This window comes from Neovison vison, chromosome 12 (genome assembly GCF_020171115.1).
Source record: "Neovison vison isolate M4711 chromosome 12, ASM_NN_V1, whole genome shotgun sequence".
NCBI classification, from domain to species: domain Eukaryota; kingdom Metazoa; phylum Chordata; class Mammalia; order Carnivora; family Mustelidae; genus Neogale; species Neogale vison.
The window spans coordinates 52,161,256-52,178,181 of NC_058102.1; the positions used below are offsets into that span (position 1 = coordinate 52,161,256).

Sequence of the window (16,926 nt, forward strand, 5' to 3'; positions counted from 1 at the left end):
ACTGCTTTCCAAATAATTCTAAATCTTGCAAGTTAGCCAGAAGAAGAAACAGGGTAGAGATGTATTGTTCATTTAAGAGGTGACTAATTTTCTCTTGAAGTTGAGTTAAAAGAATGTGTCTTTGTGAGTTCTGCTCACAAAAACACAAAATTCCAATGGATTAATAGGTACTGTGTAAAAACAGAATTTATCAGACATGAAGATGAAATGTGCAAATCACCGCATACCAGGCAAAAGGACTGGTAGGAATGTTTGCATTCAACATCGGGATCAAAACTGAATGCAAGAGTTAGTACAATCAAAATACCTTAGAGGTTTTTAAATCACTACTTTTTTTTTAAGATTTATTTATTTATTTATTTGACAGACAAAGATCACAAGCAGGCAGAGAGAGAGGAGGAAGCAGGCTCCCTGCTGAGCAGAGAGCCCGATAGAACCCTGAGATCATGACCCAAGCCAAAGGCAGAGGCTTTAACCCACTGAGTTACCCAAGGGGCACCTGGGTGGCTCCAGGCGTTAAAGCCTCTGCCTTCAGCTCAAGTCATGGTCCCGGGTCCTGGGATGGAGTCCCACATCAGGCTCTCTGTTCAGCAGGGAGCCTGCTTCCTCCTCTCTCTGCCTGCCTCTCTGCCTACTTGTGATCTCTGTCAAATAAAATGTTTAAAAAAAAAATTATAGTAAGGAAATTACCCATAGGGCGAACTTGAGACCTGTTACGTGGACTCATATAGGCTTTCCTTATTAAACAAGTCTTCAGTATAACTCTTTCGGAAGTGTGAGTGGTACAGAGACAATTTTAAGACTTCTTGGACTGTTCAGGGCACCTTGGTGGCTCAGTTAAGCGTCTCCTTCAGTTGGAGTCATGATCCCAGGTGAGATCAAGCCTGGCACTGGGCTCCCTGCTCAGCAGGGAGTCTGCTTCTCCCTCTGCCCCTACCAGTCCCCACAACTCATACTCTCTCTCTCTCACTTGCTCCCTCGCTCAAGTGAATAAATAAAATATTAAAAAAAAAAAAAAAGAATTCTTGACTATTCTACTGCTAAAGCAAAAAGTGTGTCTCATTTCCTTATTCCTATTAACTAGCCAAGGCTCAGAAAGAAAAGGGATTACCTTAGCTATGGAGTAAGATATGTTCCAACAGACCATATTAGTAATTTCAGTTCATTCCTACTCTTGGAAGTCTGAATGTGTAGAAAAGGAGAATTATAAATTACAGAACTGCCCATTCTCTGCTCTACACGAAACAACAGTGGATCCACAAGCAGGAAATTAAGAACACTGTAACAAACGTATGTGCAGAATAGGGGGTCAACCTTTTAAGAAAATCCTGAATTACAGATGTCCATATTTGCAAAGAGAAAATCAAATTTTTTAAGGGGGGGGGGCACCTGGGTGGCTCTGTTGATGAAGCGTCTGACCCCTGATTTCAGGTCAGGTCATCTCAGAGTTGTGAGATCAGGTCTGGAGTGCCCTTCCCTCTGAGAGTGGAGTCTGCTTAAGATCCTTTTTTTTTTTTTTTTTTAAATTTCTTTTCAGTGTTGCAGAATTCATTTTTTTTTTTTAAAGATTTTTTATTTTATTTATTTGAGAGAGAGAGACAGTGAGAGAGAGAATGAGCGAGGAGAAGGTCAGAGAGCGAAGCAGACTCCCCATGGAGCTGGGAGCCTGATGTGGGACTCGATCCCGGGACTCCAGGATCACGCCCTGAGCCGGAGGCAGTCGTTTAACCAACTGCGCCACCCAGGCGTCCCCAGAATTCATTTTTTATGCACCACACCCAGTGCTCTATGCAGTACGTGCCCTCCTTAATACCCACCAGTAGGCTTACCCAACCTCTCACCCCCAGCCCCTGAAAAACCCTCAGATTGTTTTCAGAGTCCAGTCTCTCATGGTTCGTCTCCCCCTCCAATTTCCCCCAACTCCCTTCTCCTCTCCATCTCCCCATGTCCGCTGTGTTATTTTCTGCTTAAGATTCTCTCTCCCTCTACCCTACCCCTTCCTGGGACACACAGTGCATGTGCTCTCTTTCTCGCCAAAAAAAAAAAAAAAAATTTAAAAATTAAAAAAATTTAAAGGTAACAAATAAGAAATAATTTTGGGGGGTGGGGCTGAGAATTAACCAAAAGCAAAGTATGTGGGCCCTTCAGTGACACACTTAACAAGGCCTTACCTTTCCTTAAGTTAATTTTCCAGGGGGCTCTAGGGAGACTCATTAGATAGGGTACATTTGAAAAACCTGCAATGAGGCAATTATTACCAAACCAGGAAAGCATTCATTCATACAACTAACATTCACTCAGCAATCACTTTGTGTCCAGTACCAATGTTCACCCCAGGGATACAGCAATAAACAGGTCATCAAACTGCCACCAAAAAAGGCCACCTCTCACTGCTGTTTCTACTCTCCAGACAGGTTTTTAAGCCTTTTTTTTTTAAAAGAGGGTACCAACACAAGGAAGAAAACGGTAACATTTTCTTTATATCCATAGGATTTTTGTTTTTGTTGGGAGACAGAAAGAAGTTGGGCTATGTTCCTTTGCCTGTCAAGAGAAGAAAAGAAATTCCTCATCCCACTCCCCCTTTTTCTCCAGCCTGCATTTACCAAAAACATCTTGCTATCTCTGGATATTTTCAGGAGTCCTACAAACTGAATTTTCCTGGCTTTATCACCAGGTGGTTCAGCACCAAAAAAAAAAAAAAAATTACTGTTATCAATAATAGATCCTTATGGCAACATTTCTTTCCACCTTTCTAGAGAAAGGATAAATTTCACTTTTATGCTTTGTTAGAAATGCCTATCTTATTCTTAAATTCACCAGCATAATAAAATGAAAAAGGCAGGGCTGGCTGGCTCTTGATCTCAGGGTCATGACTTCAAGTCCCACTGGGGGTATGTCCCACTATAAAATAAAATACATAGAAATATAAAGTAATAATATAATAAAATAAAGAAAATAAATAAAATGAAAAAGACTTATTTGTTATCCAACCTAAGGTAAATGAAATGTTCTATGCTTAGAATGCCTTGCTTTATATTTTTAAGTTTTACTTCTTTACCTCACAAATCTCACCCGGAATTTAACACACTCGTTCAGTCAATTTAACCAAAATGCTCACAAAAATTCAGTTTCAGGGGCACCTGGGTGGCTCAGTGGATTAAGCCACTGCCATTGGCTCAGGTTATGATCTCAGGGTCCTGGGATCCAGCCCGGCATAGGCCTCTCTGCTCAGCAGGGAGCCTGTTGCCCCCCCACTCGGCACCCCTCCACCTGGCCACCTATAATCTGTCACATAAATAAGTAAAATCTTAAAAAAATAAAATTCAGTTTCAAATGCTGTGGCCAATTGGCAAATAAGTCCCGTAAATCCCATACTCAATACCTTGCGTGTATTATGTTAGGAGAGGGAATACACAGGCAATAACGCTTCAGAATATAGAGAACGAGTCCTTCAAGTGAAGAACTAGGTCTTACTGTCCTTTCACCACAATACTCCAAAATACATATTAATGTTAAGCTAATTCTGAAAGTGAAATAAATTACATTATATAATATATATGCTAGATTAATGAACAGAAACACTGTATATCTCAACCCCGGGGTGGGGGGAGGTTTTTTTTTTTTTTTTTTTTTTAAGATTATTTATTTATTTATTTATTTGACACAGAGAGAGAAAGATCACAAGTAGGCAGAGACACAGGCAGAGAAGAGAGGAAGGGGAGAGGAAGGGAAGCAGGCTCCCCGCTGAGCAGAGAGCCCGATGAGGGGCTCGATTCCAGGACCCTGGGATCACGACCGGAGCCGATCCGAAGGAAGAGGCTTCAACCCACTGAGCCACCCAGGCGATCCGAGGTTTTACTCTTTTAAAGCACTAACACTTTCTCCCGAAATTCTAACCTGGATATTCTGGCCCTCATGAAGGACTGACACACCTGGACAATCTGAGAACCAGCCAAGTTTTCTGGAGAAGAGCCACCTCTGGAATCAACTTCAAATGAATGCAACCCCCTCTGTCATGTTCTAGTCAAATGGTGACAGCAACAGAAGTGGCAGGAGAAAATACAAAGTAGAGAAAGACAGGAGAGGCCAAAAAAAAGAACCAAGTGAGAGAAGCACAAGGAAAGCAACTCTTCCCTAACCGACAGAGAGGAAGAGTATTTCTGCCTTCCAAACCTTAGAGCAAACTCATTCCATTAAAATACACTCTACTGGGGTGCCTGGGTGGCTCAGTAGGTTAAGCCTGTGCCTTCGGCTCAGGTTATGATCCCAGGGTCCTGGGATCGAGTCCTGCATTGGGCTCTCTGCTCAGCAGGGAGCCTGCTCTCCCGCGGCGCCCTCCTACCCCCGCCTGCCTCTCTGCCTATTTGTGATCTCTGTCAAATAAATAAAAATCTTTAAAAAAAAAAAAAATACACTCTACCGAAAATAGAGGATCAGTAGCTATGAACTGAATGTTTGTGGACCCCCCACTCCAAAACTCGTATGAGGAAGCCCTAAATGCCAAAGGATTTGGAGGTGGGTCCTGTGGGAGGTAAGGAATGAAGCCATGAGGGCGGCCCCCACGATGGGATGGATCAGTGTCCTTGTAAGTGGGAAGAAAGCTAGCCCTTTCTCCATGGGAGGTCATTGCAAGGAGTCAGCGGTCTCCAAGCCAAGGGGTCCTTGCCAAAACCGAAGCCACCAGTCAGGCACCGAGATCCACCTCCAGCCTCCGGAACTAAGAGAAATATTTGTGTTTAAGTCACGTGTCTACGGTATTTGTTGCAGCAGCCTAAGCTAAGCCACCGCTCAAAGTGACTAGTAAATAGTGCAGCCCTAAGCCTTAGAAACAATAAAGAGGGCAGACTGCCGCCCCGAACTTCACTCAAAATTACCTGCTACTGAATAAGGGCACTTGACTTTTCACTCTCGCCCTTCACTGTCCCCTGTCCCCCCCCTTCCGGTTTGGAAGTTAAGAGGTTGAAAAGATTAGAACTTCCGAATCATAAAAAGAAATTTGACCTCAGAAAGTGGTTAAATAAACTTAAAAGGTCTGGCAGGGAAACCCTGACACATTACTCAGTCCTCACCCCTCCCATAACTCATCATCCGGCCCTGAACGATTTTCCTTGCCTCCAGCCTCCAGGACCAAATCTAATAGCAACGGTTTGGTGAGCGCCTGTTGTTGAAGAGCAACAAATTTGTTCCATTACAGCCTCGCACTAATCCGAGGCGAGCACCGCCGGGCTGGCGGAGCTTCCTGGTGCGGCTCCCAGGGCCAAGGGGCCGCGGGTTCACGCGCGGGTCTCAGAAGTCCACTCCAAGTGGCCCGTTTCGGGAAAGCCTTCCAGGAAAACACGGTCGGTCCGGGTCGGCCAAACCGGCCCAAATTTCCCTTCTCATCTTTTCCCAAGTCATAACTTCCCACGGCAAGCTTCCTCCAAAAAAGGAAGAAAACGGTCTAATGCTCAGCTCCCGCCGCCTGGTATTTACCTAGCACCGGAACTTGTTTGCAAAACACCGAAGGCACTCATAAACTTGACTTCGCAGGAAACGCACCACCTGGACTCCCGCAACCGAGATCTGGGGAGCGCCTGCTGTCGCCCCCACCCCCACCACCAACGTGCAGGACCCGGAAGGTGGCGGAGTCCAGGTCACCAAAACTACCCCGTAGTCCCCAAGCCCCTCGGGAGTTCCCTGTCCGTGGACCGACTCCCAGTGGAGGCCGGGGCCAGGACCCCGACCATGGACAGCCGGGGAGCAGAGGAAACGCCGGGAGTGGCCGGGGACACCTCCACGTTCTCAGAACTGCTCGCCCGCAGCCCGCAGCCCAAAGCAAGGCAGCAGAGGCCATCCGGCGCCGAAGGCAAGAGCAGGCCCTCGGCCTCCCGCCCTTCCCACCTCCTTCCCTCGCCCTGGCCGCCCCTAGCGCACGCCCGCACACCCACGTGCACGACCTCCAGGCACGACCCCGGGATCCCAAAAGTCTGAAGCCCCTTCTTAGGCGCCCCCTTCCTCCTTCCCCTCGGGCATGCCCGGCGCGTCCCACAGATAACACGTGGATTCGGGGATCCCGGGGGCTGTGGGCGCCCGTTGCAGAACCCTGCAGCGCCCGCCACTCACTTGCTGGCCGGCGCGGGGCTTGCCCTGGGGCGCTCTCCTGAAAAAGGAGGTCCTGGCGGTGAAGAAGAAGTCCTCGGCGTCCTCCTCCAGGCTGCTGTAGCCGCTGCTCATGCTGCTGGTCCCGTCGCGCGTGGGCCGCCTCCCCCCCAGGCACAGGCGGCCAGGCAGGGGGTGCCGCGCCCGCCCGCCCCGCGAGGTTCCCGGCGCGCGGCCCCGAGCCGCCGGCTGGCAGTCCTGCTGCAGCTGCGGCCGCCGCTCACTCCGGCCCTCCCGGCCCCTCCCGCCGCCTCCCCACCGGCCTCCGGGCGCGGCTTTAGCCTCCAAGCGCCTCGCGACCCCGCCTCCCGGGGCCCCGCCCTGCCCCCTGTGCCCCTCCCCGGGAGGCTCCGGGCTGGGCCCACGCGGTCCGGGCACTCCCCGCGCGGCCGCAGGTGGGGGTGGTGCGGCCGGCCCTCCCCGGCGCCTGCTGGTTTCCAGCAGAGTCTGCTGCCCAAAACGCCCACTTCGACCACTGCGTCGGGCCGGGCTGTGCCCCGGGACGCTCCCCCAGCCTCCCGGAAACTGCCTGGTCCTCTGTGATCCGGCTACCCGCCCCCCGCTCCGCTAGCTCGGGTTTTGGGGAGGACCCGAGCAGAACAGGGAACTTTCGCTGCTGCCCCCTCCTTGCTTGCCCCTCCCGGGAGTCCAGCGGGCAGCAGTGGAGATCGCCCCGCCGAGGAGCCCCCAGCCCGTCGGACCTCTGGCGACCGTTTCCCCTCGTCCCAAACCCCAGCATCTCGCCCCTCCAAAAAGGATAAAAGTTAGGGGAGAGGAGGGGGGAGGTAACAACTGGGTAGAGTTTATTCAAATGAAAACATCCTTTCTGGTAATTCAGCTGAGCTGCGGTCCTCCCTCTCCCCTTCTCTCTAGCGGTGGTTCTTTCTCAGATAAGGACGGCCAAGGTCGTTATGATCTTAGAGGCCCCTTGGTGAAGGGGGTGAGGGGTGAAATCGTTCTGCGGTTCAAGAACTTATTAATTAAATGTGCGTTTTCCATGTCCCTTCCCACAGTCCTACAAGGCATGGTTTCTGCGTCGGGGTGATGGGTTCAGGGAATTCTGTTCACCCTCCTACCCCCCAAAATCCATATTTTCTGAAATCCTTCCGGTTAATCCTTTTATAGAATGCAAATTTTTTTTGCAAGTCGCCTGTGGGTACCAGTCATTTACACCTTGGTATTACTGAACTGATTTAAATCATACTAGTTTCCTTGCAGAGATCCTGACCGAAAGGTTGTTTCGAAGGTTCACCGCCACTGCTGAGGTGAGCAGGCTTTAGAAGAGGTTTCATTTAAAAGAGGAAGACAAGGGTTAGAAAAGAGAATTTTACCCAAGAAAAAAAATTTTTTACCCATTATCGCTGAACTTTCTATGCAAGAAAGAGAGATAATACATATTTCCTTTAAACCTCAACAACGACTCTATAAAGTGGTTAGTACTGATGTATGCTCATTTTACACCCAGAACAGCTGAGGTTTAAAGAGAAAAGTAGCTGTAGGTGGTAAGGCTGGGCCGTTCTGATTTGCTTTCTGTTTATCTGAAGGTCTGCAGAGAGCCTTCGAGGTCCTCTGCTTGGTTCCCAGTCAGCTGTGCCTGCCTGTTTGTGCGCTAGTGGAGGGGAGAGCTGGCTTTTGAGCCACTCCCCCCACCCCCCACTCCTCCACCGCCAGGCAGAAGGAAGGCTTGCAAACCTCCTCCACCTTAGGCTTACCCCACCAGCTTGAAAAGCTGTGCATTACCCTGAGTGATTCACCACTGCAAGAGGCAGGCCTCAGAGTTAAGCCCATTTTACAGATGCTGCAATATTAAAGCTTTCTTCCCAGCCACACAGCTACTGAATAATTAGAAACCAGGAATTCTAATTCCATAGAGTTTTACCAGGTTTAAACTGATAGCTGCTGACGCGGGGCACATAACCCAACTTAAGAGAATAAGACAATTTACTTACTTCTTTGATAGACTTGTCATTTGGTTTCTGTTGTTACATTAACCTAATCTTTATTAAATACCTCCAATTTAAGGATAATGTATAGAAAAAAAAAGGGTAATACGTACATTAAAGAATTTAAGTAATTTGTTTTATTGTGGATGGGAAAAGGGAAGTAACCCAACCTGAGCTCAAGTTTCTCAATACCTGCAAGAAAAATATTAAAATGAAAAATACCTTAAAGTTTTTTATGGGGTGCCTGGATGGCTCAGTTGGTTAAGAGTTGGTGGTCACCACAGGTCACGATCCCAGGGTCCTGGGATAAGCCCTAAACCAGGCTCCCTGCTTAGCAGAAGTCTGCTCCTCCCTCTACTCCTCCCCCTGCTTGTGCTCTCTTGCTCTCAAATAAATGAAAATAAATAAAAACTTTTTAAAAGTCTTTATAGGGGCACTGGGATCAGGCCGCATTGGGCTTCCTGCCCGGTGGGAAGCCTGCTTCTCCCTCTCCCAGTCTATCTGCTTGTGTACCCTCTCTCACTGTGTCTCTGTCAAATAAATAAATAAAATCTTTTTAAAAAAAAATTTTTTTAGGGGTGCCTGGGTGGCTCAGTGGGTTGAGCCGCTGCCTTCGGCTCAGGTCGTGATCTCAGGGTCCTGGGATCGAGTCCTGCGTGGGGCTCTCTGCTCAGCGGGGAGCCTGCTTCCTCCTCTCTCTCTGCCTGCCTCTCTGCCTACTTGTAATCTCTCTCTGTCAAATAAATAAATAAAATCTTTTAAAAAAAATTTTTTTTAATTTTTTTATTTATATTTATTTGAGAGAGAGACAGTGAGAGAGAGCATGAGCAAGGAGAAAGTCAGAGGGAGAAGCAGACTCCCCATGGAGCTGGGAGCCCGATGCGGGACTCGATCTAGGGAGTCTGGGATCATGACCTGAGCCGAAGGCAGTCATCCAACCAACTGAGCACCCAGGCGTCCCTTTTTAAAAATCTTTAAAAATAAATAGTATTTTTTTTAATGATCCAACATTTTTTATGATCCACCATACCATAAAAAGGATTTTATTCATGATATTATTTTTAAGCTCCAAAGGACTAGGTGTTTATAATTGTAAGCACACCATCAGAATCAGTTTTAATAAAAAGGCATAACTGAAAAAAAAAATAAATAAAAAGGCATAAGTGAATAATGAAGTAGAAGTGCTTTTAAGCAACAAAATAAAAAAGGAAGGAAGGAAGGAAGAATTGGCATTTTGTTTTTTAAAAGCAGCATAATCTATTTCTAAATTTTTCTGATAGTATTCTTTTTTTTTTTTTTTTAGCCTTTATACTTCCTTTTTTTTTTCTTCCCAAAGATTTTATTTACCTTTTTGACAGAGAGAGACACAGTGAGAGAAGGAACACAAGCAGGGGAAATGAATGACAGAGAAGCAGGCTTCCTGCTGAGCTGGGCGCCCATTGAGGGATTTGATCCCAGAACCCTGGGATCATGACCTGAGCTGAAGGTGGACGCTTTTTTTTTTTTTAAGATTTTATTTATTTATTTGACAGACAGAAATCACAAGTAGGCAGAGAGGCCCGCAGAGAGAGAAGAAGGGAAGCAGGCTCCCTGTTGATCAAAGAGCCCGATGCGGGGCTCGATCCCACGACCCTGGAATCATGACCCAAGCCGAAGGCAGAGGCTTTAACCCACTGAGCCACCCAGGTGCCCCTGAAGGTGGATGCTTAACAACTGAGCCACCCAGGCACCCCTAACTAAATATAGTTAAAGGTAAAATTTTTCTTTTGTAAACTTGTCCTAATAAAGCACAAAATCACAAAGGAAAAGATTTGTAAATTTGCATAAATTTTAAATATTTTTAACACACATAATGGTAAAAACAGGGGAAAAAAACTAAGGGAAATATTTGCCATAAAACTGCTATCTTTACAACATAAAAAATTCATACAAATCAATAAAAACTTTGAACAATAGAAAAATAAGCAAAGGACATGACAATCAGTTTATAAAAGGAAAAATACAAATAACTTATCAGACTTTTGTACATTAAAATTTTCACTCAGTAGGGACTCTTGGGTTGCTCAGTCTGTTAAGTGTCTACCTTTGGCTCAGATCATGATCCCAGGGCCTTGGGGTCTTGAGATCAAGCCCCCACATCAGCCTTCCTGCTCAGTGGGGAATCAGTTTCTTGCTCCCCCTCTGGCACTCCGTCCCCGTCCCCCCCCCACATCCAGTGCTCTCTCTCTCTCTCACACCGGTCTCTTGATTTTATTTATTTATTTGAGAGAGAGCGATCATGAGAAGGGAAGAAGGGCAGAGGGAGAAACACTCCCTACTGAGCAGGGAGCTGGACGCAGGACTCTATCCTATGACCCTAGGACCATAACCTGAGCCAAAGGCAGATGCTTAACCAACTGAGCCACCCAAGTACCCATATACATAAATAAAATCTTAAAATAAAAATAATAAATTGTTCACCTAGACAACAAATATTTAAAGAGCACATACTATCTGGCCAAACACTGACTTCAGCACAAAGGCTACATCACTGGACAAAACAGACAAAAATGTTTGTCCTAGTAGAGCATATGTTTTAGTGTAGGTTACAGGGAGAAAGGCAAAACAAAGAGGACAGTTTTACAGTGTATTAGAAGGTAATGAGTACTCTCACATAAATCATGAACAAAGATAAAGAATGTTTTTTGTTTTAACATTTTATTTATTTGAGAGAGAGAGAGTGAGAGAGAAAGAGTGCAAGAAGGGGAGGATCAGAGGGAGAAGCAGACTCTCTGCTGAGCAGAGAGCATGATGCGGGACTCCATCCCAGTACCCTGAGATCATGACCTGAGCAGAAGGCAGTCACTTAACCAACTGAGCCACCCAGGCACCCAAAAGATTAAGAATGGTTTTTGTTTTTGTTTTTTTTAATATTTTATTTATTTATTTGATAGAGAAAAATCACAAGTAGGCAGAGAGGCAGGCAGAGAGAAAGGAGGAAACAGGCTCCCTGCTGAGCAGAGAGCCTGATACGGGACTCAATCCCAGGACCCTGAGATCATGACCTGAGCCGAAGGCAGAGGCTTAACCCACTGAGCCACCCAGGCGCCCCAAGATTAAGAATGTTTTATGTAGACTTGCTATTTAAGCTCTCACTGAGAAAGTCACTTTCAGCAAAGACATGTAGGAAATAAGGGAACTGGCTGTGTGGATATCCTTGGGGAAAGGCAAAGAAAACAGCAAGTGCAAAGTTCCTGAGGTAGGAATGTGCTGGCATATTTGAATAAGAGCAAAGAAGCCAGTGTGTCTGAGTAGGCAATTGGAAAAGGAAGTCATAGGAATTTCAGTACAAAGGGTAACAGGGAGAAAGCTTAGAGTTCCTATAATGCCTTAAGAGTACTTAAAGGGGCTTTGATTTTGTTTTTTTTTTTTTTCTCTGAGATGAATGATGACTGGAGATTTTAAGCAAATGAATGGCATGATTTGACTTACTTTTTTTTTTTTTTTTTTACTTACTTTTTTAAAGGACTCCTTTGGTTGCTGGGTAGAGAATAGAGTGTTAAGACTTATGAAAACTCAAGCAAATGAAAACAAGGTACATTTTCCACCCATGAAATTGTCAAGATCTCACAAAGTGCCTGGGTGGCTGGGGTAAGCATCTGACTTTGGCTCAGGTCATGATCCCAGGGTCCTGGGATCTAGCTTAGTGTCAGGCTCCCCTCTCAGTAGAGAGTCTGCTTCTCTATCTCCCTCTGCCATTCCTCCTGCTTGTGCTCTCTCTCTCTCTCTCAAATATATAAAATCTTCAAAAAAAAAAAAAAGAAAGAAAGAAATTGTCAAGGTCAGGGAGAGAGTATTGGTATTTTTCTTTTCTTATTTTAAATAAGCTCTATGCCCCACGTGGTGCTTGAACTCATGATTCAGGACCCTGAGATCAACAATCTCTTGTTCTACCCACTGAACCAGCAGGTGCCCCCCAAAATTGGCAAGTTTTTTTTGTTTTGTTTTGTTTTTGTTTTTAAGATTTTGTTTATTAATTTGAGAGAAAGGGAGAGGAAAAGCAAGCAGGAGCAGGAGGAGGGGCAGAGAGAGAGCAGAAGCAGACTCCCTGCTGAGCAGGGAGCCTGACACTAGGCTCGATCCCAGAACCCTGAATTCTTTTTTTTTTTTTTAAGATTTTATTTATTTATTTGCCAGAGATCACAGGTAGGTAGAGAGGCAGGCAGAGAGAGGCGTGGGGGAAGCAGGCTCCCTGCTGAGCAGAGAGCCTAATGCAGAGCTTGATCCCAGGACTCTGAGATCGTGACCCGAGTCAAAGGCAGAGGTTTAACCCACTGAGCCACCCAGGCTCCCCAGGACCCTAAATTCATGATCTGAGCCAAAGTCAGACGTTTAACCCACTGAGCCACCCAGGCACCCTGGCAAGTATCCTTTTTTATTATTATTATTATTTTTTTTTTGGCAGAGAGAGACACCAAGAGAGAGGGAACACAAGCAGGGGGAGTGGGAGAGGGAGAGCAGGCTTCCCACTGAGCAGTGAGCCCCATGTGGGCCTCAGTCCCAGGACCCTGGGATCATGACCTGAGCTGAAGGCTGATGCTTAACAACTGAGCCACGCAGGCGCCCCCCTGCAAGTATTTTTTATAGGCGTGTCATGAAACAACATGTATAATAGAATTGCATTTGTATAACTATAATTGTAGGTAATATTCTTTTTTCTTTTTAAGATTTTATTTATTTATTTGACAGAGATCACAAGTAGACGGAGAGACAGGCAAAGAGAGAGGAGGAAGCAGGCTCCCCACTGAGCAGAGAGCCCGATGAGGGGCTCGATCCCAGGACTCCGGAATCATGACCTGAGCCGAAGGCAGAGGCTTTAACCCACTACGCCACCCAGGTGCCCCTGTAGGTAATATTCTTAACATGTGGTAAGAACTAAGACAATTTATCAGGGAGATTTATCATAAAGATCTCACTGACCAGTAACTTACTTTGATGTCCATATCATATAGAAAAATGTGGACTTGAAAGGCAGGCCAACCTGAGTGTGAATGATAACATTGTCACTTAACTCGTCTTTGACCTTTAACAATTTAATTACCTTATCTGTGCCTCAGGTTCATCATGAGTAAAATAAGAATAACAATGTTCCATTTTAGGGCTCCTGGGTAGTTCAGTAAGCCTCTGTCTTTGGCTCAGGTCATGACTCTGTGGTCCTGGGATCAAGTCCCACAAGGGGCTCCCTGCTCAGTAGGGAGTTGGCTTCTACCTCTCCCCCTCTACCCTGCTCATTCTCCCTCTCTCACTTGCGCTCTCTCTCTCAAATAAATAAATAAAATCGTAAAACAAACACAACAACAGAAAACAATGTTCTATTTTATTCTCTTAACTTTCTGTAAGGACCAAGCAAGAGAATCCCTGTCAACAGCCCCTTGGCATGGAATAGGGCCAAGCAAATATTAGTCTTTTTTACCCCAAGTATTCGACCCTGTTTCATATTCAACACCCATCACCCACTTCCTTGTTAATCAAACAAGGACTCGAGTTCAGAAATCCTCCCCTCTCAAGGAAGGAGGGCCAATCCCAGGTCAGAAGTAAAGCCTGATTTCCCTTTGCTTTAGGAGTGAGCAGGTCTCACAGCTGTTAAGACATTGAGACCTGGGGGGCCTGGGTGGCTCAGTGGGTTACAGCCTCTGCCTTCCAGGACCCTAGGATGGAGCCCCACATCAGGCTCTCTGCTCAGCAGGGAGTCTGCTTCCCTTCCTCTCTCTGCCTGCCTCTCTGCCTACCTGTGATCTCTGTCTGTCAAATAAATAAATAAAATCTTAAAAAGACGCTGAGACCTGATGGAAAGTTGGCTGCATGGCTTTTGGAAAGAGTTTCCTCACCTTGGAAAGAGATTCAAGGGATACTTGGGTGGCTCAATGGGTTAAGCCTCTGCCTTCGGTTCAGGTCATGGTCTCAGGGTCCTGGGATCGAGCCCCCAATCCGGCTTTCTGCTCAGCGGGGAGCCTGATCCCCCCATCCCCACCCCGGGCCAGCCTCTCTGCCTACTTGTGATTTCTCTCTCTGTCAAATAAATAAATAAAATCTTTAAAAAGAAGGGCCTTAAAGAAAAAAAATAAATATGCCAGAATTTCTCTCAAAATTTCTGTGATAAAGATGATAGGAATTGGTTACTTCAGGGCCGGTACTTAGAAAATATCACTGGGAGGTTAGTGTCTCCTCTGCTTTGTCAGAAAGAGTGCCTGTGGCATCAATAACCACTCTGGTTACTTCCATTTTGTTCATGACAGCAACAGAAACAACCACTGTAATATCTAGAAGACAGTGTGTTTGCTGGTTAAAGATGGGGGCTTAGACACTGCTAGGGATGCCTTGCTGGGTCAGAAGGCAGAGCATGTGACTCCTGATCTTGGAGTCCTGAGTTCAACCACCGTATTTAGCATAGAACATATATATATATATATATATATATATATTTTTTTTTTTTTAAGAGATTTTATTTATTTATTTATTTGACAGACAGAAAACACAAGTAGGCAGAGATGCAGGCAGAGAGAGAGGAGGAAACAGGCTCCCTGCTGAGCAGAGAGCCGAATGTAGGGCTCGATTCCAGGACCCTGAGATCATGACCTGAGCTGAAGGCGGAGGCTTTAACCCACTGAGCCACCCAGGCACCCCTATTTTTTTTTTAAGATTTTATTTATTTATTTGACAGATCACAAGTAGGCAGAGAGACAGGCAGAGAGAGAGGAGGAAGCAGGCTCCCCACTGAGCAGAGAGCCCGATGCGGGGCTCGATCCTGATGCGGGGCTCGATCCCAGGACCCTGGGATCATGACCTGAGCAGAAGGCAGAGGCTTAACCCACTGAGCCACCCAGGCGCCCCTATTTTTTTTTTTTTTTAAGATTTTATTTTTCATTGAGAGAGAGGCAGAGAGCACAAGCAGGGGGAGAGGCAGAAGCAAACTCCCTGCTATGCTGGGAGCCTAACATGGGGCTCAAACCCAGGACCTGGAGATCATGACCCAAGCTGAAGGCAAAAGCCCAACCACCTGAGCCACCCAGGCGCCCCTAGAGCTTACATTAAAAAGAAAATCAGGGGCACCTGGGTGGCTCAGTGGGTTAAGCCGCTGCCTTCGGCTCAGGTCATGATCTCGGGGTTCTGGGATCGAGTCCCGCATCGGGCTCTCTGCTCAGCAGGGAGCCTGCTTCCCTCTCTCTCTCTCTGCCTGCCTCTCCATCTACTTGTGATTTCTCTCTGTCAAATAAATAAATAAAATCTTAAAAAAAAAAGAAAAGAAAAGAAAATCAGATCACTGTGTTGAAATGCGGGTGAACACGATGTGACCCATAGCAGCTTGTCTAACCTGGTTAAGGCTCAGTTCCACATCTGGAAAGTGGGGGTAACCACACGTTTGGTGTCTGTGTCCAAGTAGATTTCATCTTAGGCTTCTGCATCCCCTCATTAATCTGATAAGAACTGGCCAAGGAAAAGCACCTATCTGATGAAAAAGTCCTTCATCATTCTGATACTTAATCATGTTACCTAATATCTCAGACCCTCAAAGCCCTCGACCTTAACATTCTCATTAAGTGATAATTGCCTGTCTCCATCCAAAGATGAACAAACAAAAGACAGAGATGGGAGAAGAGAAAATTTGGGAGAGAAAAGGGAAGAAGAATGGGGAGCAATTTCTAACTGGAGCTGTGGCATCGTATTTTGTTAAAAAGAAAAAGGATGAAAACAAATATGACAAAATGTTAATGTGTATTTTATGTGTGTATTGGAAACTTTTTTTGTTGCAGTATTGTCCATATTTTTTATATGCTTCAAATACTTCTCAATTTTATAATAGTAAAAGAAACCAAAGGACATAGAAAAAGCTGCAATTTAACAAATAATTACATTCTTTAAAAAATAATTACATTTTGGGATGCCTGGGTGCCTCAGTGGTTTAAGTGACTGAATCCTGAAGTTGGCTCAGGTCATGATCTCGGGGTCCTGGGATCTGCACCCCACAATAGGCCTTGCCCTCAGCATGGAATCACCTTGGGTTCTCTCTCTCCCTCTCTCTGCCTCCTTCTCTCTGCCTCTCCCCCCAAAGAAAACACTAACAGTGAATCATTTTGGCAAACATACAGGACTTTCAAAGGGCACTTGAAACTGAAACAATTTGGCGGATTGTTCCTCAAATAATTGGGAATTTTACTGAGTAAACACACTTTGTTTGCCTTTAAAGTACTAATTTATTCATATGCAATGAAAGAAATCCTCTAGGACAAAAACCGAAGCAACTGGGTGTTCCGGTTTTTAATTTCTTAGACCTTATTTCTACAGAAGATCCCTCAATAAGGAAAAAAGTGATAATAAAAATCATTGACCATTTACTGAGTTCCTATGTGCTAGATCCTGAGGCCTGGGTCTGAGTTCACTCACTGACTTCTCACAACAGCTTTCATTCTCCCCTCATGAAAGAGAAGCAGGCAGTACCCATTACAGCTACCACATGGTGAAGCAGCCATAGGTCCTAAATTCGCCTGCCTAACCATAGCCGACACTGCCTTCTGTGCTCAACCAGTCTAGAAGGGGAGTAGAGTCAGACCGTCTCAGAGAAAATGTCAGAAATAATTTGCAGTGAATTAATTTTAATAGAGGATATTGTTGTGAGAGAGATGTGCTATTTGAAGTTCGAAATGAGAGGATTTAGCTCTCTTTGCCTTATTTTGGATACAAGGAGGGAGAACCTGAATTCATTTTGCCATGGAGTAAGTCACCATTATTTTTTTTTAAGATTTTTTTTTTATTAAAAATTTTATTTATTTATTTGACAGAGAGAGATCACAAGTAGGCAGAGAGGCAG

At 45.6% G+C, this 16,926-nt stretch overlaps 1 protein-coding gene across 1 annotated transcript in view; it reads right to left on the reverse strand.

Annotated features, from left to right (window-relative positions):
* The window catches only part of RASSF3 (Ras association domain family member 3), a 76,782-nt gene extending 70,482 nt beyond the window's left edge, over positions 1-6,300 (reverse strand). Inside the window, exon 1 of the mRNA XM_044226464.1 lies at positions 6,103-6,300. Coding sequence (XP_044082399.1) covers positions 6,103-6,213 — 111 coding nt within the window. The 5' untranslated portion in view covers positions 6,214-6,300. The remainder of the gene's footprint in view (positions 1-6,102) is intronic.
* Positions 6,301-16,926: the final 10,626 nt, after the last annotated feature.